General features: G+C 40.5%; 1 protein-coding gene across 1 annotated transcript in view; it reads right to left on the reverse strand.

Annotated features, from left to right (window-relative positions):
* The window catches only part of LOC122480745 (phospholipid-transporting ATPase IB-like), a 182,842-nt gene that overhangs the window by 11,495 nt on the left and 144,558 nt on the right, over positions 1 to 26,789 (reverse strand). Inside the window, exons 29-32 of the mRNA XM_043575520.1 lie at positions 25,105 to 25,161; positions 22,463 to 22,570; positions 9,515 to 9,603; positions 1,211 to 1,309 (exon numbers count right to left, since the gene is read on the reverse strand). Coding sequence (XP_043431455.1) covers positions 1,211 to 1,309; positions 9,515 to 9,603; positions 22,463 to 22,570; positions 25,105 to 25,161 — 353 coding nt within the window. The remainder of the gene's footprint in view (positions 1 to 1,210; positions 1,310 to 9,514; positions 9,604 to 22,462; positions 22,571 to 25,104; positions 25,162 to 26,789) is intronic.

A 26,789-nucleotide genomic window follows, 5' to 3' on the forward strand; every position in this document is an offset into this window, starting at 1 on the left:
AAAAATATTGGTACACTTTGATTCCTAGCATTTGGTCTATTCTTCTCTCAAGGCCGTCGGGTCAGGACCAGTGGGAAGAAGCAGCAACCGTGGAAGCGAACACTGTAACTTGGTGTCTTCTTCCCAGGCGGTGGGAGGAGGGGAGCATTTCTAGAAGCAGCCCTGGTCTTCTTCTCTGGCGGTGCCCTCCCCTGACCTCCTGTATCCCCAGCTTTGTCTAGCGGGAAGGACTCAGAGAGAGGAGCTGCTTCCCCTGCACGTCTAAACCTTTCTGCAAGAATCTGCAGGGGAAAGTGGCAGAGATTAGCAGATTCCTTGGCCCAACACAGGTATCTGGGTGTCTGTCCACCAACCACTAGAAGTTAAAATAAAGTCAGCGTGCATAAGCTTGATGCACCAGCTGTTAGAATAATAGCAAGGGAGGTTGTGAAAAGGACACACCTTTCTTTCAAAATATGTGGGGTGAAATGGAAATGTGATTTTCCAAAACGAGGCATTAAAAAAAAAAAAAAAACCTTTTGGTGACCAGACATGAGAAGAGAAAGCCATAAGGAGGTATCTCAGATTGGGTGTGTGTGTGTGTGTGTGTGTGTGTGTGTGTGTGTGTGTGAGATGGGACTGTGTGTAGGGCACTGGAAGCCACTAAAAGGGTCTTGTCTTTCTCTGAGTGAGAGAGTGAGAGGAGAGGTCATAGGAAGGCAGAGAGCAGGGAGTGATATGGTCCGATTTACCCTGCCAAAGCCTCCTCCCTCTGACTGCTATGGGGAAGGCCAGAAGCAGAGATACCTGGTAAGAGGCTTCTGCAATGATCCAGGAGAAAGATGATGGAGGCTGGACCTGGTCAAGATGGTGCGGGTTGTGAGTAGTGATCAAATTCTCAGGGTTTTTTTGTTGTTGTTTTTTTTGTTTTGAAGTAGGAACAGTAAGATTTTCTGACACGATGGGGGTGGGATAGGAGAAAGAGGACGTGAGAATGACTTCAAGATTTCTGGCCTGAGAAACTGGAAGAATGAAGTTGCCATCCGCTGGAAGGAGGGTCTTACGGGAAGCTGGTGTGGCTGGGGGTGTGAAGTTCAAGAAGCCTGTTGACATGCACTTAATAAACCTGCGGAATCATGACAAGTATGGAAGTGCCTGGGAGGGGAAAGGTAGAAAAAGAACAAGGAGATCAGGTTTTTAACAAAAGTCAGGATGAAGGGAAGAGCCTCACCTCTTTTCAAACGCTGTTGGAAGATGAAGTTCTTGAACTCTGCCTCTTTCCATCTTACGAACTTCTTCTAGGAACGTTCCATTGCAGGTATTTCTAATCCTGTATCGTATGGGAAAGATAAAAAGAACACATGAGCTTTACACGGTGTAAGCCACAATTTCTCCCTCTTGGGTAGCTGGACATCTCTTGCCTACAGGCTGTACAATGAGATGCGATGCATTGTGCCCAGCCTCCGAGCGAAACCAGAGTCTTGCTTTCCCGGCAGCTACGAGGCGTTACCGGAGGGGGTGCTGCAGCCGCCCCGAACACTGCCGACTCTCCGTGCAAGTCTGTAGATCTGGGTGTGTGTCTGAGTTGCAGGGGCCGTGACTCTGGACGAGTCAATCTGCATGCATTTTAGCCAGACAGTTGAAGGTTCAGAGGACTGAGACGCGATTCCGTATGACTTTTTCTACCATGGTCACTAGTTGGGAATCTTGATTCTCAAGTTTTCAGCTGTGTGCTGCCTCCAACCCTCACTTCCATCAGAGAGACCTAGGACTACCTGTGCCATTCACAGCAGTCGTAATGGCAGAGTGGATGTGTCCTGTCAGTGCCTGACCACAGGTGTGGGTTTCTGACTTGAAACCGACAAGACATTGCTTCCCCTTTCTGTGGCAACTAGTTTTCATTAGGGTCTCTATCTGTATTCATGCACTCATCATTCATCCACTCCAGTATTCTTTAAGTTTCTTTGAGCCACAATTAGATACCAAAGCAAAAATAGACATTGTTTCTAGTTTCTCTTTTAAAAATTTTTTTTAACATTTGTTTCTGAGAGAGAGAGACAGAGCATGAGCGGGGGAGGGGCAGCAGAGAGAGAGGGAGACACAGAATCCGAAGCAGGCTCCAGGCTCTGAGCTGTCAGCACAGAGCCCGACACGGGGCTCGAAGTCACAAACCGTGAGATCATGACCTGAGCCGAAGTCGGACGCTTCACCGAGTAAGCCACTCAGGAGCCCCGGTTTCTGCTTTTGCAACGCTTCCAACGTATAGAGAGAGAGAGTCAACAGACAAGTACACGAATGAGCCATGTCAGAGGGAAACAGGTATGATGGAAGGGGCCCCACGTGGCACCATTCCAGTGTGAGGCAGAGGTAGAAGCTTCCAAGGGTGTTAGCAAAGCCTTCTCTGGAGAAGTGGAGTTTGAGCTGGGGTGAAGGAGGAGAAGCCGGTTAGTGAAGGAGGGTGTGGGAGAGCATTCTGGACAGAGGAGACCCACTCTGGGAAACCCCTGTGGTGGGAGGGGCACAGGAAGCATGACCTGAGAGAGGCAGGGGAGATGGGGCTGGAGCAGGCCATCTCTGGCCTTGGGAGGGGTCTGGCAGGCGCTAAGAAGTGACACAGAGGACAGCTCACGGACTCCTGGGTAGTCACAGCCGCTCACATCCCCAGACAAGTACAATTAAAAAGTGCAAGAGTTTAGGCTGGTAGTAAGACTTGGTGGTTTATAAATTTTAGGCTGGCTGAGGCAGAAAATCACGGGAAGAAGGAAGATTGGGTGATTGGGAGAAATTATTAGAGACGTCAGTGGTCAAGTTTTGGAACAAAAACCATCAAAGAACGTGATGCCACACACTTCAAAATTGTATTATAAAAGAATTAAGAAGCCGGGGTGCCTGGGTGGCTCAGTTGGGTAAGCCTCTGACTTCAGCTCAGGTCATGATCTCGAAGTTCCTGAGTTCCAGCCCTGGGTCTAGGTCTGTGCTGCGGGCTCAGAACCTGAAGCCTGCTTTGGATTTTGTCTCTCTGTCTTCTGCCCCTTCCCCGCTCATGCTCTGTCTCTCTCAAAAATAAGCATAAAAAAAAATAATAAAATAAAGAATTAACAAGCCTAAACACTAATGTATACTTGAAGAAAAACACATGTGTCTAACTGGTATGCTTCAATTTTAGGAACTTTCTAAGCTGTTCCCTAAACAAAGGAAGCTGCCTTTCTCTCTAGTCAGCAGCTGTTCTACTGATATTTTAACTTAAAACCTGTGACTGTGACGTCACTGTGTTGGCACTGCATTGACTCTCTTGAAATCCTTTTGGATTAAAGTAAAATTATGAACATGCAACAAGCGAACACTTTACCATGTTCTTTGTATGTTGACTACAAGGTTTATCTGTCTCCGGTGTATCAGGAAGTTGCTGATGGGAAGTAACTTAACAACAAACGAACAACAAAGGAAATGTAGCTAACAAGATACGGTTTGAATGTTGGAAAAGAAAAGCCATACTTTATTTGACAGGTTCAGAAGTCCGTGATTATTCATCATAAAAAAGCTTTACTTACTGTATGTCTATCTAACGACATTTTTGGACATCACAATGTAAGGAAAGGTGAAGAGTGATGGAGGAGAACATTTTGTAAGGCAGTTGAAATAGAGGCACAGGCTATATTTGCTGTTTACTCGAAAGTGAACAGTTTTTGTTTTATGGAAAGAAAGTTCAAGGTAGAGTATAAACATCTTCTAACTCCTGGGAATGGATTATAAATAGTAAAATATGGTATTTGTCACTTATGATTTTTCTGTAGAATAAACAATAGAACTAAATTATCAAGGAAGTACGCATGAGAGATAAATAAAAAGATCCGTACATAAATACCGGCATGTGGCAGGTAATTTTCTAAACACTTTATACGTATTAGCTGTTCTAATCGTAATTCCGTGAGATCAAGTGCTGTCATTTGAAATGTAGATTGGTACGTTGACATTAGATTGAATTTGAAATCTCACACATTTTATATAAAATAGATATTAAAAATGACACCTAAACCACATCAGTTTTCGTTACAGTATATTTGGACCTTTCCAAACTCAAAACCATGCTGGCTCTAAAGCAGATAGAGAAACGCTCAGTTTGGCCGTCCAGAAAAGCCCTCCCCACATAATCAGGGCACCCTTCAAGCCACCACATTTTCTCCTCGCTGCACAGCAGGAAGCCACACGGTGGGGTGGGGGTGGGGCGGGGGCAGCAGGGATGCAGTTCACCACGTTAGCTCTGGGATCCTGTCGACGAGGTCCTTTGTACAGCTCCTGAGGGAGAGCCTTGGGATGGTGGTTCTGGTAGTAGGTCCAAAGGGGCAAGGTCTGAAGTCTTATCTGAAGCAGAAGCAACCCCCTCTGGCTCCCTGGTTTCCTCACACCCCCAGTTTCTGCACGTGTACCTGCCTCCTCAGGTCCTCCCCCTCTTACCGCCCTCTCCAGCAACTTCTCTTCATTCCTTACCTTCCTAGATTTCAGGCCGGGAGACAACAGTTTCAAGCACTTGTGTACCCTGCAAAGTATTTCTCAGGAGCTGAAATACAGCTCATTTCCAGTGACACTGTTTCCCTTCTCCCCCCACGGAAATGAGTTTCATTTCATCCATGTTATCAAATAAATAGCCACTCGTGGCCTGAACTAAAAAAAAAATACTGCTACTTACATTTCTTTGAGAAAATGTGCCTTTAGATGCAAATAGATGTGCAGTTGAGTATTTGGAACATAACTGGCTATCGGGACCACCTACGTGCATTTACGTGGATTCTTGTGAAAGTCACGATGAAGACGCATGGGTCACTCCTTTTTCCTGGGAATCTTTGTCTAGTAAATTCCATAGTTATGTCAAGGATCCTAAATATTTCCTTGATAATGTGTAACTGTAGGATGGCTAAAATGGAATACTTAACAGCTCTGAAAATTATTTGGAAAGTGATCCATGGCGTCGAGTGTAGGTCTTAACTTGGATCTTTTACAACCTGTGCTTCTGTCACTTGATTCCCCAGTGATGTCATCATCTAGCCATAGATCCTAGATTTCCAAAGAGAGAGAAGGGTGCGCTGGATGCTGAGGGGTCCTGTTAGAATCATCCTCTCAGTATGTTAGCATCTTCGTCTGTAACTGAGTATGGCCAAGGTGGTCTGCAAGTTCCCAGCTGCATTTTAAAGGCAAGTAAGAGTAATCCTGAATTTTTCGTTGTCTTTTTAGTTACTTGAGGCCCCCCCCCCTTTTTTCTTTGAGTAAAGATAAGTTAGCATACCACATTTTTTGTTTTTGTTTTGTTCTGTAATATGGTAAATAGAGGTGGGAAAATCTGCAATTCAAAGGGACTGTGAAATTTGTACTTTAGTGTAAGTGTTATGTAACTCAAAGAAAGTATTTTAGTAGTGTATACAGTCTTTTAAAATCCAAATCACATGTATATTTGAATTATTTCACATTTTTACTTAATTTTCATGTAAGTATCTCCCTAGGATTATACCAAGATTTTTTAAAGATTTTTTTAAATGTTTATTTATTTATTTTGAGAGAGAGAGCGAGCAAGGGGAGGGGCAGCAGAGAAAGGGAGCAAGAGAATCCCAAGCAGGCTCCACACTGTCGGTGCAGAACCCAGTGCAGGGCTCGATCTCACCGACCATGAGATCCTGATCGGAGCCGAAATCAAGAGTCAGATGCTTAACCAAGTGAGCCACCCAGGCGCCCCATTTGTACCAAGATTTTTAAATCATTCTGGATCATAGAATATTTTATAAGCAGGAAATATAAGTAGAGTAGTAAAGGAGATAGATATGTTGAGGTTAAAAGCAAAACAGAGCCAAAAGAACTGTTCCTAAAAGTCCGGTGGCTTTAGTGGCAGCATTTTACAGCAACCTTGACAGATGAACTTCGCTGTGCTGTGAGTATATAGCAGTTCATTTAAAAATGCCATCTCAGGGGTGCCGGGTGGCTCAGTCAGTTGAGCAACCGACTCTTGATTTCAGCTCAGGTTTGTGGGGTGGAGCCCCACTTAGGGCTCCACGCTGAGTGTGGAACCTGCTTAGGATTCCCTCTCTCTTCCCCTCCCCTGCTCATGCGCACGTACACACCCTCTCTCTCAAATAAATAAACGTTAAAAAAAAATACAGATGCCATCTCAGATAAACAATTTGGAAGAATTAATTGAGAAATTAATTCTTGAGAAAACCAAATTTATGCTTTTTAAGAAATACATACTATCCATATTATACATGTGCCCAATGAGGTGTTTTAAGCAAAGTTTGATACAACAGGAAAGTGCTGGTGGTTAAGAGGATAAAAGTGGAGTGTTTAAAGATCCAAATCTACCCCTTATTGCCTAATAGGAGAGGACCATCCAGGAAGTTTTCAGATGCCACAGGGCAAAAGATGACTACTTCATTCTGACGTTTTTTTACCCGTAAGAGTTTGAGTTCTGAAACGGAGAAAAGAATGGTGAGCTAAGAAAGAGCAGAAATAACGCAGCTGATGTGCTGAAGAGCTCATACTGAGATATTTGTAATGCCACGTGCTGGAATTTAACACCTTTAAAAAAGGTTAACACACTTTCAGAAAGATTCAAAAACTCAAGCTCCAAGTTCCGCAGTGACACCAGCACGGAAGACACGCTTGTGCACTGTCAGCCTGTGGCACATTCTTCATCTACGTGACAGCAGTTAATGCCCAGTCGGTTACTTTGTTCCTCAGTAATTATTTCCGAGGTTAAACTGAAAAACTTGTGGATGGGATGCGGATTAGGATGTAGTGAGGAATAATTAGGAGAAATATACTGCACGTTAAAATGTAGTAGTTTAAAATTTCCCTAGATCGAGTACTTTATAGAAAGGTTTTTTTTTTTTTCTTTCCAGAAAGAATCTCATCCAACTTAATAGAAATATTTATACTCAGGGGGAGGGGAAGGAAAACAAAAAAAGAGGTTAGAGTGGGAGAGAGCCAAAGCATAAGAGACTCTTAAACACTGAGAACAAACTGAGGGTTGATGGGGGGTGGGGAGAGGGGAAAGTGGGTGATGGGCACTGAGGAGGGCACCTGTTGGGATGAGCACTGGGTGTTGTATGGAAACCAATTTGACAATAAACTTCATATATTGAAAAAAAAAGAAATATTTATACTCAGAGATGGAATAAAGCAATGTGAAGAAAATTGCATTCTGTAAGCAAAACAAAGTATGGAATGAAACAAGACCAGTACATATTGCACTGGGGAAGTCGATGCTGTGGTATAGATGTGAAATGCTCATTTTAAAGAATGTTTTCATGTTTATTTATTTATTTTGAGAGACCGCGAGGGAGAGAGAGTGTCCTAAGCAGGCTCTGCACTGGTAGCACAGTGCAGATGTGGGGCTCGATCTCACCAACTGTGAGATCATGACCTGAGTCAAAATCAGGAGTCGGGTGCTTAACTGACTGAGCCACTCAGGCGCCCCTGAAATGGTTATTTTAGGTTGGGAGTCTTCAACGTATCCAGTTCGGTTGAGGTTTCTGTCTCCCTACTGGCCACGACTCTGCTAGTAGGAACACTTTGGTACTAAGTAAATAAATGCCTTTGGGGCAGCACATCCTGGAGCGCTCAGATTGGAGGCGCCCCCAAAATGGGAAATGGTATGTTTCCAGGGTTTTTTTTTTTTGTTATAATTATTTTTTAAAGTCTGAGATCTGTTAATACAAAGGTGGGTATGTAACTATTAATTACATCAGAATGGTTTCCTCCCCAACCGGCAAAACCTACTGAATGGAAGATAAGATGTACCTGTGGGACTGCGGAGAAGACATTGTGTGCCAGGGCAGAACGTTTATGTTTCAGAATGTGATGAGATCGGAGCCATGGAGACATTCTAGGGTTTGTGAGCCCGGAGACACTGGTTTTATCTCACCCCTGCACAGCTTTACTCACATTCCAAAGAGTGGGAACCCATGATCCTTCTCCTCTTCCCCAGGAGAATTTGCTTCCATTGAGGAGCAAAGCCTCTCTCCTTTCTCAGGAGACAAGAGAGGCAAGCTGCCGTTCTCCTGCAGACTCCCAGGTTCACAGTCTGGGGCTTCCTCCCCTGTGACACACCTTTCATGCTGTCCATCCAGCTCTCCTGGCATGACCCCAGCAGGGGGGCACCAGAGTGGCTGTTGCCGTGAGTAAGCACTACCGGCTGTCTCTGCCCTGAAGCCTCCTGCTTTCAGGATCGAATGAATAAACATGCATATTACAAACGTATTAAGTGCTTTCTCTCCACCTCCCATCGCTAACTTTGGTTGATGAGTTAATAGTGATATAAAGGGTTCTTCAAACAGTTTCTTAAAAGACAGTTCTCGCTGAAGGTGGAATGAATGAAAAGACCCCCTCCCCCACACTTGCGCAAGCGACGCGCGCGCGCGCGCGCGCACACACACACACACACACACAACACACGGAAAGAGAAAAAGAACCTAATATGTTTGGGGGGGGGAGGGGATTTGAGAAAGATTCACTCCTCTGCTTTGGGGTCTATACATAATTACATTTGCCCTGATGTATAGAGGAATTAAGGAAGGATTGGACATTAAAAAGCAAAATTAGTATTATCCCTTCTAGAATATTTCTTTCTCTAACTTCTTAGTTTGAAATTTATGATGTTTATTTACTTTTTAATATTTATTTTTGAGAGAGACAGAGAGACTGTGAGCAGGGGAGGGGCAGACAGAGAGGGAGACACAGAATCCGAAGCAGGCTGCAGGCTCTGAGCTGTCAGCACAGAGCCCGATGTGGGTCTCAACACCACGGACTGGACCGTGAGATCAGGACCTGAGCTGAAGTCAGGTGCTCAACTGACTGAGCCACTCAGGCTCCCCTATGATGTTGTAAAGCCCTGTTGTTTATGTTACACATTATGTACAATGATCGTGTACAAGTTATTTCCGATTTTTAAAGCTTGTAATTTCATGGGTTCTTTATAACATTAGGGATTTCAGGGATTTCTAACACCTTAGTTAAAAGCTTTTTTTTCCTGTTGGATTTGGTAAGAAAAAAAGGGGGGAGGGGAGTTTCTGTCATCTAATACCTAAATATTCTGGGGGAACTATATTTAATAGATTCTTATTTCCCATGTTTTTAAAAAGTGAAGAATGTCTTTCTAATTTGAACATCTTTCTCCTGTTTCTTATTTTGTTATTAGTTTTTAATCTGTGATCCTCTGGTATCAGGTTTTGGTTCCTCTAAAATGGATAGAAGTCCCACTTCTAAAGAGTAAGTGGATGACCTTTCAGGAAAGATCATGAACTAGGTAGTTCACTACCAAATTTACCTCTCATGTATTTTGATAACATCTTTTTTTCCCCCCAAATTGGTTGCTGGGAAATCTACGGTGGTGAAAGGCAGAAGACATTTACTTCTAAAAGTCCCATGACTATTAATATTCATGAAGTGGCAAATTTTCAAATTCAACTTAATTTGAACACCACATAATTGGAAAAGGAGAATTAACCATGACAGTATATTTTTTTGGTTACTACCTTAATTTTCAACTTACGATGTCCATAGTAGATTTAGAATCAGGCACACAATAGGGACTATGAAGAAACCCAGCCAGAAGTGTGGACAAACCAGGACCACACTGACCTGCAAATAAATAGAAATAAAGAGTATTTACATAGGAATCTTTTAGTTTGTCAGTATTGAGTACCACGTGTAACTTTCAGTTTTCCTTCTCCTCCACAAAAACCTCGAGATGCAGGTGTGGATGCAGTCATAGGAGTCTAGAACTACTCAATCAGTATAAGTACGTAAAACCTAAATATAGTATCAGCTAACTTAATTCAATAGTATATTCTATAAACAGTCAACCAAGTAAATATTTTGATCAAATAAGTTTTATCTCAGGAATGCAAGCGTGGTTCAACCTTATGTTACCTAGCAATACAACTTTACTTAACTTCTAGACATTGTGTGTAAGACAGTTGTGCCATTCTAGTCCCCTGCGAAAAATCACTCTTCTCTCTGCCTGATCAGAGAGAATCAGGACTGTACTGATTTAAGACTGGGTAAGGCTCTGTATTGTATATATTTTTAATTTTCTGTATATGCTGATGTTTCAACATCTTAACAAAAAACCTTTCTGTGTGGAGACTGCCCCTCCCAGAGCTAGTCAGTTCTTCCAGATAGTAGGATCTCAGCAGGGAGGATGCCTTTGATCTGCAAACTAATCCACAGCCTCTCTCCTCTATCTGGCCCATATACCCCAGGAGGCATTATTCCTTTGCCATAATCATTCCAGAACCAGGTAACAGGCAACTAGAAACCACCCCTATAGTCTAAAGCCTGCAAAAAATCATTTAAACTAGCCATTCCTGGGCTGTTCACCCTGCATGGAAGCCCCAATAAAGGCAAGGCCTAAGCACTCCTCAGCTCCTGTGTTCCTCCTCCTGACCACCCTGGTCTCTTTCCCATGTGGCATGCTGTGATTTATCTTTAGGACCTGTGGGAATAATACATGTTATTAAAATGGCTATAGTAAGTCCTTACCAGTAAGTAATTACTTTAAATGTAAATGGATTAAATTCTCCAATCAACAGACATAGAGTGACTGGATAAATAAAAAAGATCCAACAATATGCCACTGATAAGAGACTCACATCAGCTTTCAGGCCACATAGGCAAAAGTAAGGGGATTGAAAAAAATATTACAAGTAAATGGTAACCAAAAGAGAGCAGGAGTGGCTATATTAATATTAGATAAAATAAACGTTCAGGCCAAATCAGTCATAAGAGACAAAGAAGGTCACTATATAGTATTATGGAGGTCAATTTATTAAGAGGATATGAGAATTATAAGTTTGTTTGCACCTGACATTGGAGCACCTAAATATTTAAACCATAAACAAAACTGAAGGGGGAAATTCACAGCAATATAATAATAGGGAATTCAATTCCCCACTTTCAACAATGGAAAGATCATTTGGACAGAAAATCGATAAGGCAACAGCTGTCCTCAATAACACAATAGACAAAATGGACCTTATAGACATATTCAGAACATTCCATCCAACAGCACCAGAATACACATTCTTTTCCAGTGCACATGGAACATTCTCCAGGATAGATTACATGTTGGGCCACAAAGCAAGCCTTAACAAATTTAAGAAGACTGAAATAATATCAAGTATTTTTTTCCCTGATCATAATTATATTTAATTAGAAATCAGTACTAGGAGGAGAACTGGATAAAATCACAAATAATGTGGAAATTAAACAACACACTACTGAATAATCCAACGGGTCAAAGAAATCAAAAGGGAAACCACTCATGCATCTCTGGAATAAATCCTACTTGATTGTGATGAATGATTTTTTTAATGCATAGTTGCATTTGGTTTGCTAATATTTTGTTGAAGATTTTTGCATCTATGTTTATCAGAGATATTGGCCTGTAGTTATCTTTTTTGTAGTGTCTATCTGATTTTGGCATCAGGGTAATGCTGGCCTTATAGAATGAATTTGGAAGTCTTCCTTCCTTTTTTAGAAGTGTGAGAAGAATACATATTAACTCCTATTTAAATGTTTGGTAGAATTCACTTGTGAAGCTATCTATTCCTGGACTTTTGTTTGTTGGGAGTGTTTTGATTATCAGTTCAGTTTCATTACTTAGTAATTCATCTGTTCACATTTTCTTTTCCTTTCTTACTCAGTTTTGGAAGATTGTATGTTTCTAGGAATTTATCAGTTTCTTCTAGGTTGTCTGATTCATTGGCCTATAATTTTTATAGTCTCTTATAATCCTTTGTATTCCTGTGGTGTCAGTTGTTATTTCTCATTCTATATTTCTGATTTTATTGACTTGAGTCCTCTCTCTCTCATTTTCTAGATGAATCTGGCTAAAGGTTTATCAATTTTGTTCATCTTTTCAAAGAAACAAACTCCTGATTTCATTGATCTTTTCTATTTTTGGTCTTTATTTCTTTTATTTTTGCTCTAGTCTTTATTACAAACATTACTTTGAATTTTTTATTGGGCATATTGCTTATTTCAGTTTCATTTAGATCTTTTTCTGTAACTTTGTCCTGTTCTTTCATTTGGTACATATTCTTCGGTCTCTTCATTTTGTCTAACTTCCTGTGTTTGTTTCCATGTATTATTAGGGAGGTCAGCTGTGTCTCCTGGTCTTGGAAGTAGTGATCTTGTAGAAGAGAGGCCCTGTGGGGCCCTGCAGCACAGCGTTCCCTGGTCACCAGAACTAGGTGTTCCAGAAGTATCTCCCGTGTGGGCTGCCTGCACCCTACTGTTATGGCTGGGCCACATTTGCCTTTAGCCCCATCAGCTACAGTGACCTCCTTTGCCTGCTGTGGACACTCTGGGCAGGGTTTGGTCTCTGCATTGCTCAGGGCCTGTCGATCAGTGTGATACACCAGATTAACAAGACAAAGGATAAAAAACTAGACAGTCATCTCAGTAGATGCAGAAAAGCACTTGACAAAATCCAACATCCATTTGCAATAAAAACTCTCAACCAAGTGAGTTTAGAGGGAACACAGCTCAACATAATTAAGGCCATGTAAGAAAAATCCACAGCTAACATGATATGCAGTGGTGAAAAACTGAGAGCTTTTCCTCAAAGATCAGTAACATGACAAGGATGTTCATTTTTACCACTTTTATTCAGTGTAGTACTGGGAGCCCTAGCTGCAGCAGTCAGACAATAAAAAGAAATAAAAGGCATCCAAATTGGTAAGGATGAAGTAAAACCGTCACTGTTTGCAGATGGCATGATAGTATATATAGAAAATTCTAGACTCCGCCAAACAACTATTAGAACTCATGAATGAGTTCACTAAGGTCACAGGATATAAAATCAATGCACAGAGATCTGTTGTATTTCTATACACTAAGAATGAAGTAGCAGAAAGAAATTAAGAAAACCATCCCACTTAAAATTTTATTCAAAAAGAATAAAATACCTAGGAATAAACTTAACCAAAGAAATGAAACATCTGTACTCTAAAAACTGTAAAACATTGATGAAAGAAATTTTAAATGACACAAATGGAAAGATATTCCATCCTCATGGATTAGAAGAATTAATATTGTTAAAATGTCCATATTACACAAAGCAATCTATGGATTCCATTCAGTCTCTATCGAAATACCAATAGGACTTTTTACAGAACTAGAACACGTAATACTAAATTTGAGTGGAACTACAAAAGACACCAAATAGCCGAAGCAATCTTGAGAAAAGAACAAAACTAGAGGTATCACGATCCTAGATTTTGATCACTACAAGCTATAGTACCCAAAACAGTATGGCACAAAATAGACATGCAGATCAATGGAAAAGAATAGAGAGTTCAGAAATAAACCCCTGCTTATATGGTCAATTAATCTATGACAAAGGAAGCAAGACCATAAAATGGGGGAAAGACACTGTTTTCAATAAATGATGTTGAGAAACCTGGACAGCTATACACAGAAGAATGAAACTGAACCACTTTCTTACACCATACACAAAAATAAAGTGGATTAAAGTGAGACCTGAAACCATAAAGCTCCTGGAAGAAAACACAGGTGTAATCTTTTTGATATCAGCGCTAGGGACATTTTTCTAGATATGTTTCCTCAGACAAGGGGGGAAAAAAGCAAAAGTCAACTATTTGGACTACACCCAAATGAAAAGCTTTTGCACAGCAAAGGAAACCATCCACAAAACAAAAGACATCCTACTGAACAGGAGATATTTGCAAATCATATCTCCAATCAGAACCTAACATCCAAAATATACAAAGAACTTACAGAACTCAGCAACAACAAAACTAAACTAAATTGGACCTGAATAGACATTTTTCCAAGGAAGATTTATAGATGGTCAATAGAGGTTTCCTGAGGGGGGGGCCAGGATGCTGGAGCAGCGTGGAAGTTCTCTGCTTCTCTCGTCCCTGAAATCCAACTAGATGAGCACCAAACCATTTTGCACTCCTAGAAAATTGATCTGAGGATGAACACAAGAATCTGCATAACTTGAGCCACAGAACTTGGCAGGTACACAGTGCGGAGAGGTAAACTGGGGGAGAGAGGCCATGGAGGGTAGAGAGCTGTTTTTGCAGAGAGAGGACAGAGAAAGGGGGCAGAGTATAGGAAGAGCACTCCTGCTGAAAGTAGCTGGAGGGAAAGAGTGGAAACAGCCACAAGTAACTGGACAAGAAAGGGAGAAAGGAGAGGGTTTCAATACCATTAGGGCTCTATAAACAGGGGAGAGCAGTCAGAAATTCCGCAGCTCAATACCTGGCAGTACTCTGGTGGGAAGGGCGAATCCCCGGGAGCAGGCAGTGAGGTCCGAGGTCTGGGGGCTACGTGGGGAGAAGCAGTTCCCCTGCTAGGAGGGCATTTGGTAGAGGACCTCCCCACAGGCAAAAGTCCCAGCGGACCCCAGGGAACAGCCACGTTTGCTGGCATTGAAACAAAGATGTCGGGATGAGGCCAAACATGGTGCCGTTGTGCGTTGTCATTTACCATAACCCCTTAACCTCTTCTGTGCAATTGCACGAACTTCTGCTGGGGCGAGCCGGCACCCAGCCATTGCTCAGTGAGACCCTCCCCCAGAGGGTTGGAGCAGGTCCAAGCCACAGGGCCCTCAGAAGTGGGGGTGGGGGGGGGTGGGGGGGTTGGAAACAGCCCCGTCTGAAATAAAATTCTGGACGGAGGTGCTGCGCGGCAGGATGGCTTGAATGCAGACAGTGTAGAAGCAGGGAGTGGACAGAAAACAGAGACATAGGAGGGTTGCTTGACTGCTGGTCAGTGAGAGGGCGGTGTTCCTGCGCCAGACTGGGAAGCTGGGTAATGCCATTTTCCCCTCTCCCACACACGTGCATCGGTCCATCCCCGTAAGCTAAGCAGAGCCACCTAGTGGAGAATGGAGCCCTTACACCAAGCCCCATCCAACTGCACCAACCAAGCCCTAGAGGACCACAAGTCTCTCCACCTCCTAAGTGTGCAGATACACAGTGCTTTATAGTGTGGCTTCCAGGGCAAACTGGACATAATTTCATTTCGATTTCATTCTGTTCACTGGTCCATCTATTTGGGTTTTTTTTCCCTTTTCTTCTCTTAATCTTGAATACAGAATAAGAAAAAAATTTATTTTTATTTTCCGTTTTTATAAATTTTTAAAAAATTTTTACTATATTTTTTTGTAAATTTTTTTATTCTACTTCCTACAGACCAATAGACACATGAAAGGCTACCTCACATCACTAGTCGTCAGTAATCATCAGAGAAATGCAAATCAAAACCATAGTGAGACATCACCTTGTATCTCAGAATGGCCAGAAATAAATAACAAATGTTGGTGAGGATGTGGAGGAAAAGAAACCCTTGTGCATTGTTGAGAATGTAAATTGATGGAGCCACTATGGAGAACAGCATGGAGGTCCCTCGAATTTAAAAAGCAATAATGTATGATCCAGTAATTCCAGTACTGGGTATTTACCCAAAGAAAAAGAAAACACTACTTCAAAAACATATGTGCACCCCTCTATTTATTGCAGCATTATGTACAGTAGACAGGACATGGATGCAACTTAAGTGTCTATCAGTAGATGAATGGATAATGGGGTGTGTGTGTGTGTGTGTGTGTGTATTATTTTCGTAGTAAAAAATGATATCTTGGTATTTATGACATCACAGGTAGACCTAGAGGGTATTATGCTAAGTGAAACACATCAGACAAAGACAAATACCCTATGATTTGATTTGCATATGGAATCTAAAAACAAATGAATAAACAAACAGAAACAGACCCATAAATACAGAGAACAATCTGGTGGTTGTCAGAGGGTTGGGGATGAGAGGATTGGTGAAATGGGTAAAGAGGAGTGGAAGGTACAGGCTTCCAGTTATTGAATGAATAAGTCTTGGGATTAAAGGTAAAGCGTGGTGAATGAATATAATCAAGGATATCGTAATAGCATCGTATGGTGATGGAGGGCAGTTACACTTGAAGTGAGATAGCATAATATATAGAGTTGTTGAATCACTATCTTGTACACTTGAAATTAAATAACACTATGTTAATTATACTTTAAAAAGAAGGTACAACAACAAAACAAGTTCAGAAACAACAAAAGAGGAAACTGGAAAGTGTCTCTGGACAAACAAAAATGAAAACACAACATATCAACACTTATGGGCTGTGGCAAAAGCAGTTTTAAGAAGGAAGTTTATGGTAATAAATGTTTACGTCAAGAAAAAAAGATCTCAAATGAGCTAACTTAACAACTTGGGAGCTAGAGAAACAAGAACAACCAAGCCCACAGCTCGCCAAAAGGAAGGAAATAATAAAGAATAGAGCAGAAATAAATAAAACAGGATTCTAGGACAATGGCAGAATAGGAAGCAATGCCCCCCGCCCCCGACAGTAATTGCACTCATAGGATGTGTCTGTTATAATTGTTTTTGAACTCCGGAATCTGTTGAAGGCTTGCATATTCCAGGGGGTAACTTGCAAAATTAAACTGTGTTTAGTTTCGGTCAATTTCAGTTCTTTGTGGGCAAAGAAGCTCCCCATCATGTACTCCCAGCCAAGTGGCACATATTTCTGAAGCATCTCGCATACAGGTTAGGGGAATTTGGCCGAGGGAAAAGGACCCTGTTCTCCAAATATTGGAGGTGTTTGCTCTGATCACGTACTGCTGCTCCTGATCACAGAGGTGCAAAGAGGCATAGTGTTTTCCACAGTGGCTGCACCAGTTTACATTCCCACCAACAGTGCTCAGCAGTTCTCTTTTCGCCACATCCTCACCAACACTTGTCATTTCCTGTATTTTTGATAGTAGCCATTCTGACTGTTTTGAGGCGGTATCTCCTTGTTTTGATTTGTGTTTCACTGATGATTAGTAACGTTGAGTATCTTTTCATGTGTCTGTTGGCCAACTGTATGTGAGACTCTTGACTTTTGTATGTATAACAGAAGTAATCAAACTAGGTAACTTCAGCACAAATGGAGTTACTTGCAGGACTTCTGTTCCACAGTTCCAGTATTCTGCCTGATCCCAATAGTTTTTTGGTAGGGAGGTTTGTTTTTACTGGTTTGGTAAATAGATTTCCTGCATGCTGTGCCAAACTCAGAGTGGAAAACCTTTTCTGTGACGTGTGCGTGACGAAAATCAATAGATCTGTATGTAAACACTTTGCCTTTGCTAGCAGTCTTGGCAGCTTTGCCAAGGGTAAAGAGATGATTTATGAATAGAAATAAAAATCAAAGGAAAGGAAGAAATTAAATACGTCTTTGCTACAAGCGTCAAGGAGTTCTCACTCTCTAGATTTGAGTATATTTTAAGAACTGAAACAATACATATCCTTAACACCCTGGACCCAGAAGCAGGTAGCTCAAGCCCAGAGTAACTGGCTTATTGTTTGGCTCTTTCTCTCAGTGGAGAACAGCTTTCTTCTAGACGTATGCATGAAAGGTGTATTGGGGAAATGATTTTTAAAGTAACTGAGAAACAAGTACGAAAAAAATATTTCATTTAATATCTAAACAACAAACTGCATATTCCTTCACCTTAACACTCAACTTATGCTTAAAACATTCAGAAAAGTACAAGACTTAAAATGATAAATTTTAGTTTGTTTTTGTGTATGATGTAAGAAAGTGGTCCAGTTGCATTCTTTTATATCTAGCTGCCCAGTTTTCTCAACATCATTTGTTGAAGAGAATGTCTTTTTCCTATTGCATGTTCTTGAAGATTAATTGGTCATATAATAATGGGTTTATTTCTGGGTTCTCTATTCTGTTCCTTTGATCTATGTGTCTGTTTTTGTGTCAGCACCACACTGTTTTGTTTACTACAGATTTGTAATATATCTTGAAATATGGGATTGTGATACCTCTAGTTTCGTTCTTTTTTCTCAAGATTGCTTTGGCTATTTGGTATCTTTTGTAGTCCCACTCAAATTTAAGGATTATTTGTTCTAGTTCTGTGAAAATGCTGTTGGTATTTTGATAGGGATTGCACTAAACGTGTAGATTGCTTTGGGTAGTATAGACATTTTAACGATATTTATACTCCCAATCGATGAGCATGGAATACCTTCCCATTTGTTTGTCATCTTCAGTTTCTTTCATCAATGTTTTATAGTTTTCAGAGTACAGATCTGTCACCTCCTTGGTTAACTTTATTCCTAGGTATCTTCTTGGTTTTGGTGCAGTTGTAAATGGATTGTTTTCTTAATTTCTCTTTCTCCTACTTCATTATTAACGTATAGAAATGCAGTGGATTTCTGTATATTGATTTTGTGTCCTGCGACCTTACTGAATTCATTATAAGGTCCAGTAGTTTGTTTGTTTGTTTGTTTGTTTGTTTGGTGGTGTCTTCAGTGTTTTCTACATACAGTATTATGTCATCTGCAGATAGTGACAGTTTTCCTTCTTCCTAACCAATTTGGGTGCCTTTTATCTCTTTTTCTTGTCTGATTGCTGTGGCTAGGACTTCTAGTCCTATGTTGAAAAGAAGTGGTGAGAGTAGATATCCTTTTCTTGTTCCTGATCTTAGGGTAAAAGTTCTCAGGTTTTCCTTAAAGTTCTCAATTTTAATACAGAATTTATGACAATATAAATATTCTCTCTTAAAATGGGAAAACAGCCTGTCACCATTCCCTTACTACACTGCTTGTTCCACCACATTCATGAATTAAGTCTCATTTAAATATTTTATGATTTTAACAGCTTTATCAAGGCATAGTTTGACTTAAAATACACTGAACATATTTAAAGTGAACAATTTGATATGTTTGGCATACATTATATCCATGAGCTCATTAACACAAGCAAGAATATAACTAGCACCCCCAGAAGTCTCTTTATCCTTCAGTGTAAGCACCCTTCCTGCCCTCGTGTGCCATTTACCACCCGCCACCCCTGTGTCCAGTTTACAATTGATCTGCTTTCTGTCACTATAAATTTGTTGGAAATTTCTATAAACAGATCCATACAGTTTGTAAACTTCTTGGCCTGGTTTATTTCTCTCAACGTAATTATTTTGAGAGCCATCCAAGTTGTTGTATATGTCAACAGTTTATTCCTTTTTATTGCTGAGTAATAATTCAGTTGTATGGTGATTTGTCTTTTTATTCACCAGTCAATGCACTTTTGCGCTGTTCCCAGTTTGGGCTGTTGCAAACAAGGCAGCCTTGAATATTTATATTCAAGTCTTTTTGTGGACGTATGCTTTCATTTCTTTTGGGTAAATATCAGGGAGTGGAATGACAGGTTCTTATGGTATATGTATGTTATACTTTTTTTTCCCCTTTTTTTTAACTTAAAGTTTAGTTAATTAACATACAGTGCCATATTGGTTCCAGGAGAAGAATTCAGTGATTTGTCACTTACATACAACACCCAGCACTCATCACAACAAGTGCCCTCCTTAATACTCATCACCCATTGGGGCGCCTGGGTGGCGCAGTCGGTTAAGCGTCCGACTTCAGCCAGGTCACGATCTCACGGTCCGTGAGTTCGAGCCCCGCGTCGGGCTCTGGGCTGATGGCTCAGAGCCTGGAGCCTGTTTCTGATTCTGTGTCTCCCTCTCTCTCTCTGCCCCACCCCCGTTCATGCTCTGTCTCTCTCTGTCCCAAAAATAAATAAACGTTGAAAAAAAAAAAAATACTCATCACCCATCTAGCCCCATCTCCCCTCCACCTCCCTCCATCAACCCATGATTTGTTCTATATCGTTAAGAGTCTCTTGTGGTTTGTTTCCCTCTCTTCTCTTATCCCCTTCTTCCCATATGCTCGTCTATATGAAATCATATGGTATTTGTCTTTCTCTGATTGACCTAATTCACTTAGGATAATACATTCTGGCTCCATCAACATCATGGCAAATGGCAAGATTTCATTCTTTTTGATGGCTGAGTAATATTCCATTGTGTACATATACCACATCTTCTTTATCCATTAATTGGTTGATGGACGTTTGGGGTCTCTCCATAGTTTGGCTATTGTTGATAATGCTGCTAAAACATTGGGCATTATAGCATGTTAAATACACGCTATAACACGTATGTTAAGACCTTTATGAAACTGCCAAACTGCTTTCCAAAGCATTTTACATTTTTTTATTAAAAAACTTTTTTTTAAACATTTATTTATTTTTGAAAGGCAGAGAGAGACACAGAACACCAGCGGGGGAGGGGCAGAGAGAGAAGGAGACACGGAATCTGAAGCAGGCTCCAGGTTCTGAGCTGTCAGCACAGAGCCGGAGAAAGCGTTTTACATTCTTATGCGCAGCATATGAGGGTGGCAGTTGCTTTGCATCCTCAGGGACACTTGGTGTTGACATTTTTATAGTTGCAGCCATTCTCATAGTTGTGTGCTGCTGTCTCAGTTTAATCTGTATTTATCTCATAACTAATGATGTTAAGCATCTTTTCTTTTCCTTTGTTATTCATATGTATTCTTTGGTGAAGTATCTATTTGAATATTTTGACCATTTGTATAATTTGGTCATTTTATCTTTATTATTTCCTTTCTTCTCAGTTTGGGTTTCATTGGTCCTTTTTCTAGTTTCTTAACACGGAAGCTAGAGCTGATATTTGAGAACCTTCTTTTTTACAGACATTATGGTGCTAAAAAGTTCCCTCTAAGTAATGCATCAGCTACATCCTATAAATTTTGACATGTCATGTTTTCATTTTCAGAGTTCATAATGCTCAGTTTCCTCTTTGACATATAAATGAAGTGTGTCTGTTGTCCTTAATTCCTGGATTCACTCTTAAACAGCGAATGTGCGGGGTGAGACTTTCAGAGACCCAGCAGAAAAGAGATGGCAGGTTGAAAAACCAAGAAAAGACGTGGCACCCACCCAGTGCTGGGGAGACAGAGATTGTAGTTTAAGCCTTGCCAAATGGGAATGCCCTTGGTAAACATTCGGGGTCTTCCTGAGATCCCAGAAAAGCCATGGCCTAGATGTAAATGCCTCAGATTAGAAGAAAGTACTACCTACACCATGGGAATAATAACTACCATGGCCTCAAGGGAAAACAAAACTTCAAACAACCCTTGACCCTATCAAAGTCTTTCCCTGATACTGTGCTTCTCACTTCTCTATGGCTGCCTCTTCTTGAGGGTTTGGTCCCTCAAGTCCAGGCATTTCAGCAGCCTAGGACTCTGAATTCTACCTCCCAGTAGAATCACTCCCAGTAAGATCACTGCATTAACTTTGGGCTTTTTTTCTTGCACTACAAGCTGAGGAATGCTCATAGGGAAGGAGCCAGGGTAAAGAAGGAAAAGATGGAAAAGGCTTCCCTTTTCTTCAAGAACCATTCCCTCGAGTATTATCTCTGTTCATGTCTAGCCAGTGTCTTCAAACAATGCTTATATCTTGTTTAGTTTTCAGAGTTGTTTTTGTCAGGTTCATCCAATGCTGGCCACTTGGTCGTGGCTAAAACAAGAAGTCTCTTAAAATTCTTATTTCCTGGGAAGTGGGCTGCCATGATCCAGGGGTACAAGGGTCATCTCCCATTTCCACAGAGAAAGACAGGGAGTGTGAAGGATGACTGTGTGATAGACCCCTGGCATTGAACCGGACAGCTCTGGGCCTGTGTTTCTCCATGTGGCAGGTGAATAACTTTGGACCAAGGCTACCTCTACTCCTAAAATCATAACTCTGTGATCCATTTTGTAAGCATCATAGGCCTATTCCCCATAATAGGTATAGACAAAGTAGAATTTATAAATATGTAAACAATTGTAAAAGTCTAAAAATTGTATCACCTCTGAGGTTTAACATAAGTGAAATAAAAGTTTCTAATATTTAGAAGCTGGAGCTTCTGGAGGTCCAAGGAATGTCCATTCTGATTAAACATTTCAAATAAAAATGGTTTCTTAGTTGCCATACATGCTTTATAAAAAGTACCTAATAATTTAAGCATATAGCACATTAACATGAAAAATATAACTACAGTATTAGCTATTTTAGATGATTGTGATTATACCTTTTATCAGTCAGTTACAAAAGATAACAATTTTGGAAACCATAGCTAAGTAATTTTGAAGTTTGAAGTAATGCGATTTCGATAAAACAATATTATAACTAAAACTTCAACCAGAATTTAGTTGGGTCACCAGCTATTTCTAATTGTATTGATTTCATCTTTTCTTTCCAAATTACTTTGAAAGTAGGTAGCAGACTGTTGTTATTTAAAAAAAAAAATTGTTTTAATGTTTATTTTTGAGACAGAGACAGAGCATGAACAGGGGAGGGACAGAGAGAGGGAGACACAGAATCTGAAACAGGATCCAGCCTCCAAGCTGTCAGCACAGAGCCCGACGCGGGGCTCAAACTCACGGACTGTGAGATCATGACCTGAGCCGAAGTCGGACGCTTAACCAACTGAGCCACCAGGCACCCCACAGACTGTTATTATTAACAAACATAAGTTTTCATGAGGAATGTAAAGCATACTCACCAGTGATAGTTAATAGAACTGACCTGTCCTGTCATTTCAGGAGCAACAGGAATGGTGGGCCATAAGAAAGAGTAAATTGCAAAAAACACCAGCCATATAATTATGCTTCCCCAAATTGCCAGATGATTAAACTGCAGAAAGAAAAATATTACAGAAACCCTTCAGCCTTTTCCATTTAAAAGGAAGAAATTATTTAACTCTATCAACTGTCCGGGCCATATGTTCTCACATGAAGAAAATGACAGTCTTTTGATTTCTTGACACCTGAGCTTTCCTTTCTAACATCCTTCTCAGAATGAAGTTTGAACAGAAATCATTGAGAGGGGTAAAAATTCAACCTTATCATATCTGTCCTGCATGAATAATTCTGGGAAAATGGCAGAAGTTGTGATTCTTTGACTGAAACTGGAGGGTTTTCTGTGCATATAAAGTCCCTATGTCAGTCAGATCAAGGTAATCTTGGGTGAAGGATCACTGTCTGTGCCTGGGGCTAGAAACTGCCAAGTTCTTAATGGTAAATGGTAAGAAGGCAGGTCCTTCTGTTGATCTGATCTGTTGCCTTGTATGATTTGTGTTAGCAGAGGAATTGTAATGACAGTGAGTAGGAGACCTGTGCTCTAAACCTGGCCGTCCTGGGTACCTCAGAGTTATCATCTATGCATAAGTCAGTGATTCGCTAGATGAGATAATTTCTTTTTTTTTCAATATATGAAACTTATTGTCATATTGGTTTCCATACAACACCCAGTGCTCATCCCAAAAGATGCCCTCTTCAATACCCGTCACCCACCCTCCCCTCCCTCCCACCCCCCGTCAACCCTCAGTTCGTTAGATGAGATAATTTCTTAAGGGTTCAAGTGCTGTCATCCTAGCAGGTACTGCTCATTGCTTAATCCTGTCTGAACAACAAAAATATGGAGGGAAAAACCCCAATCTGCTGTTTATTAGAGCATTTATTGTTACTTGTTTATGAGTCACTTCCAAAGGCAGTTTTTTACACTGTTTGGAAATCATCTCTTACTCAAAGGATTTCTCTCTTGTGGTCACGTAGGAGATGATGGAGAAGAGAATCCGCTCAAGAGTGTGAGCTTTAGACTCTTCTAACGCTTGAGTGCATTTCCATGTAACCATTCCCTTAGAGTTGGCATAAACACGAGCTGCAATGGGAGGCATTCTGCGTGGCTTGGATCCCAGGTGGGTTTCTGTCGGGCCATCCCCTGGGGGACAGCAGTAAGCCACCATTGCTGCTCTAAGATACATTCTGTTATCTCTGCCCTGGCTCCTTCTCTGTACCTAAATAGTGGCTTGCAGAATCTTCTTCCCCAGTGAAGAAGCACAAGCTCCCTCTTGGACTGTCCACACAGGGCAGAGCAGCCTCTGACCAAACGGGAGAACTGGTCCCTTTTCTTTGCTGCCCTAATCCCCAGGCTCCTTCCTGGCCAACATGTGAGCTGGAGGGCAGGAGCCTGGTAGCTTGTAGGCCAGAAGAGACCTCTGTGTTTTGTTAAGTCTGCTTTGGCCTTGAAATGATGCCGTATTCGTAAATGAGATCCACCGTATGTGGATAGCGTAAGGTCATCGTGGATCTAAGAAACATTCATACTGCAGGGAATTTAATAACAATTAAAAGGAGGAATAGAAAATAATTGCTTATGTTACATTAATGCAGTATAGTACCACATTTACAAGTGGTGTGCCTTATGAATTGCTAATAAAATAATTTTTGTTCGGCACACTTCAGTCCCACCTTTATGTTGATGTTCAGATGGGGACAGTAGCAGTGAGAACTGTGTTGATTACACTGGAGCAGAAACTCATGATATGCTACATAATCTGAGCTCTCCAAAAGTGACGGGCCGGTTAAAATTCATTTTCTGTCGTAAACTTTTGAGTGCAGCTTGGAAAACAACTTATTTATAGGTGTATATGTACCTACATATAGATTCACTTAAATTACTGATCAGTTTATAAAAACATTCTACGTATCAGAAGTTCCACTTTTAATAATATCCTAGGGAAGTTATTACTCGTGTCTGTAAATACATAAGTACATCTGTGTTCATAACAGTACTGATTATGTATCATTTACAGTAACAGAAGTTAAAAAACAATTATTCTAAAAATATAAATAATAAGTCTCCAAGTGATAAAATATTATACAGTCATTAAATGAGGTTTAAATGTTAAAGATATGGAAAAATGTTAAAGATCTAGTGTCTAGTGAAAAAAAGCAAATCATAAACTGTTAGGTACATTAGAATTCTATTTTTATGAAAAATAAATAAATAAAACAAAGACTGAAAAAATAGAAACCAAAATGTCCATGTCATTGACATTGAAACGTATAAGCAATTTTTATTTCTTTCCTTTTCTGTATTCGCTAAATTTTCTATTATAGTTCTGTACTTGGATAATAATAATTAAGGATCTCAATTAATATCATGATAAATTGAATCTATTTAAGATATAAGGCAGGGAAATGAATTTTTAAAAACATTAGATGGCTAACATGCCGTCATCAGCTTAAATCATCATTTCAATATGCAAAACAAAAGAAGGTAAAATATGAAGAACAGAACAAGATGCTTATTTTCTAAAGTTTAAAAAGTAAATCAACATGCAAACAACTATACTGGATTGAGGAACTACCCTGAAGAATACTCACTTTATTCCAAGATAGTGTCTCTAAACCAGCTTTCAGACAAACAGTAACAACCACATACTGTGCAAAGAGATGGAAAGGGGAAATAGATTGGGAAAATGTATTAAAATTTCCATTAGGGTCCACATCACCCCACTCCCTCCCTGACTCCCCCTACCCCCGACCCCCCTTCTCCATGTCCAGTGAACTCTGGTGCCATAGTTGCTAATTGCTTTACTAGCTTTTAATTAAGGAGAGAATGTATTGCCTCTCAATAAGTGCTTCATATTTAGAAGCCCTTCAACATATGACAAAAGCCATGCTTCTATCATGAGCTTATATTTACATTCTTTATAAGTGGAATGGAAGATTTCTTTCTGATTAGAAATCCAAGTGCCATCAATAAAAAGCACAGTTGAACGAGGGAGATTGAAATCGTCGTAAAAAGCATTTTGGCTTATTCTTGGCCTTTTGCATTTGGACATATACATACTTTAGAAATAGCTCATCAGGCATCTGGGGGTTTTGATTGGGATTACAGTAAATCTATAAATCATTTGAGGACAGCTGACTTCCTTTATAGTATTGAGTATTCCAATTAACGAGCATGGTATATTTCTCCATTTAGACGTTCTTAATGTTTCCAATCAAGTCTTATAATTTTCCTCAGAAGTCATGGATGTCATTTGTTAGATTTATTCATGTTTTTCCTATTTTTGATACAATGGTAAAATAGTACATAAATTTTTTATTTTCCAAATATTTATTGTTGGTATATTGAAATAGAATTTCTTATTTTTTAAATATTGGCCAATATCCAGCAAGCTGCCAGCCTCTCTTAGTAACTGTAATATTTTATCTGTAGAATTTTTTTGTGTTTTCTGCGTGCACACTTGTGTCATCTATGGTTGAAAACCAGCTTTTCCCCTTTCAACGTCTTGTGCTCCTCCCCTTATCTTACTCCTCCACGATGGCGAAGAAAGGTGGGAAAACCAAGCAACTTTCTTACTTTTCATCTATTCTTAATCTCAAAAAAAAAAAAAAAAAGCTTTCAGTGTTCCATTAAGTATGATTTTGTCACAGTGTGGGTTCCTGTGCAGCAACAGACGTGTGATACACTGGGTGTTTAAAGTCCTGCTTTTGAAGCAGACTTTATGTCCACTCTTCTCGCTCTAGACTCAGCATTGCAGCTAGCCTGCATCGTCCCATCTAAGCTTCTCCAAAACCTTAAAGGTGGCAAGGCACTGGCCCCTACCTACCACTCCAAGTTCGTCTTTGCCATTATCCTGAGGCTCCCTTGCCAGCCACACAGTTTGCACTGTGCTTTAGTCCCACTGGCGTTCTTCAATTCCCTGAGAGCATCAAGGCAGACTCTACTTCCCTGGAGGTTTACTCCATTCCTCCAGCTGCTCTGTTTTGGCTTAGTGCTTCCTCCAACTCACTGGCACTGGGAACAGCATGTCAGGAAAGCTGGATCAGTGATGTCACCGTGCTGACCCTGCCAACTCTCCCATTTCTCTCCCCTGACATCTCATTTTGAGGTTTTTAGCATTGGTGCAGTCCCCTCTACTTCTTTGGTTGCTGTGCTGAGTTGATTTTGCCGTAGTTTGTTGTTGCTGGTTTTACCGTATATATTCTTTTTTTGTCTTAGGAGGTTGAGATTCCTTTATATCAATTTACTCGGTCATCTTAACAAGGAATATCTTTTA

This window comes from Prionailurus bengalensis, chromosome A1 (assembly GCF_016509475.1).
Source record: "Prionailurus bengalensis isolate Pbe53 chromosome A1, Fcat_Pben_1.1_paternal_pri, whole genome shotgun sequence".
Taxonomy (NCBI): domain Eukaryota; kingdom Metazoa; phylum Chordata; class Mammalia; order Carnivora; family Felidae; genus Prionailurus; species Prionailurus bengalensis.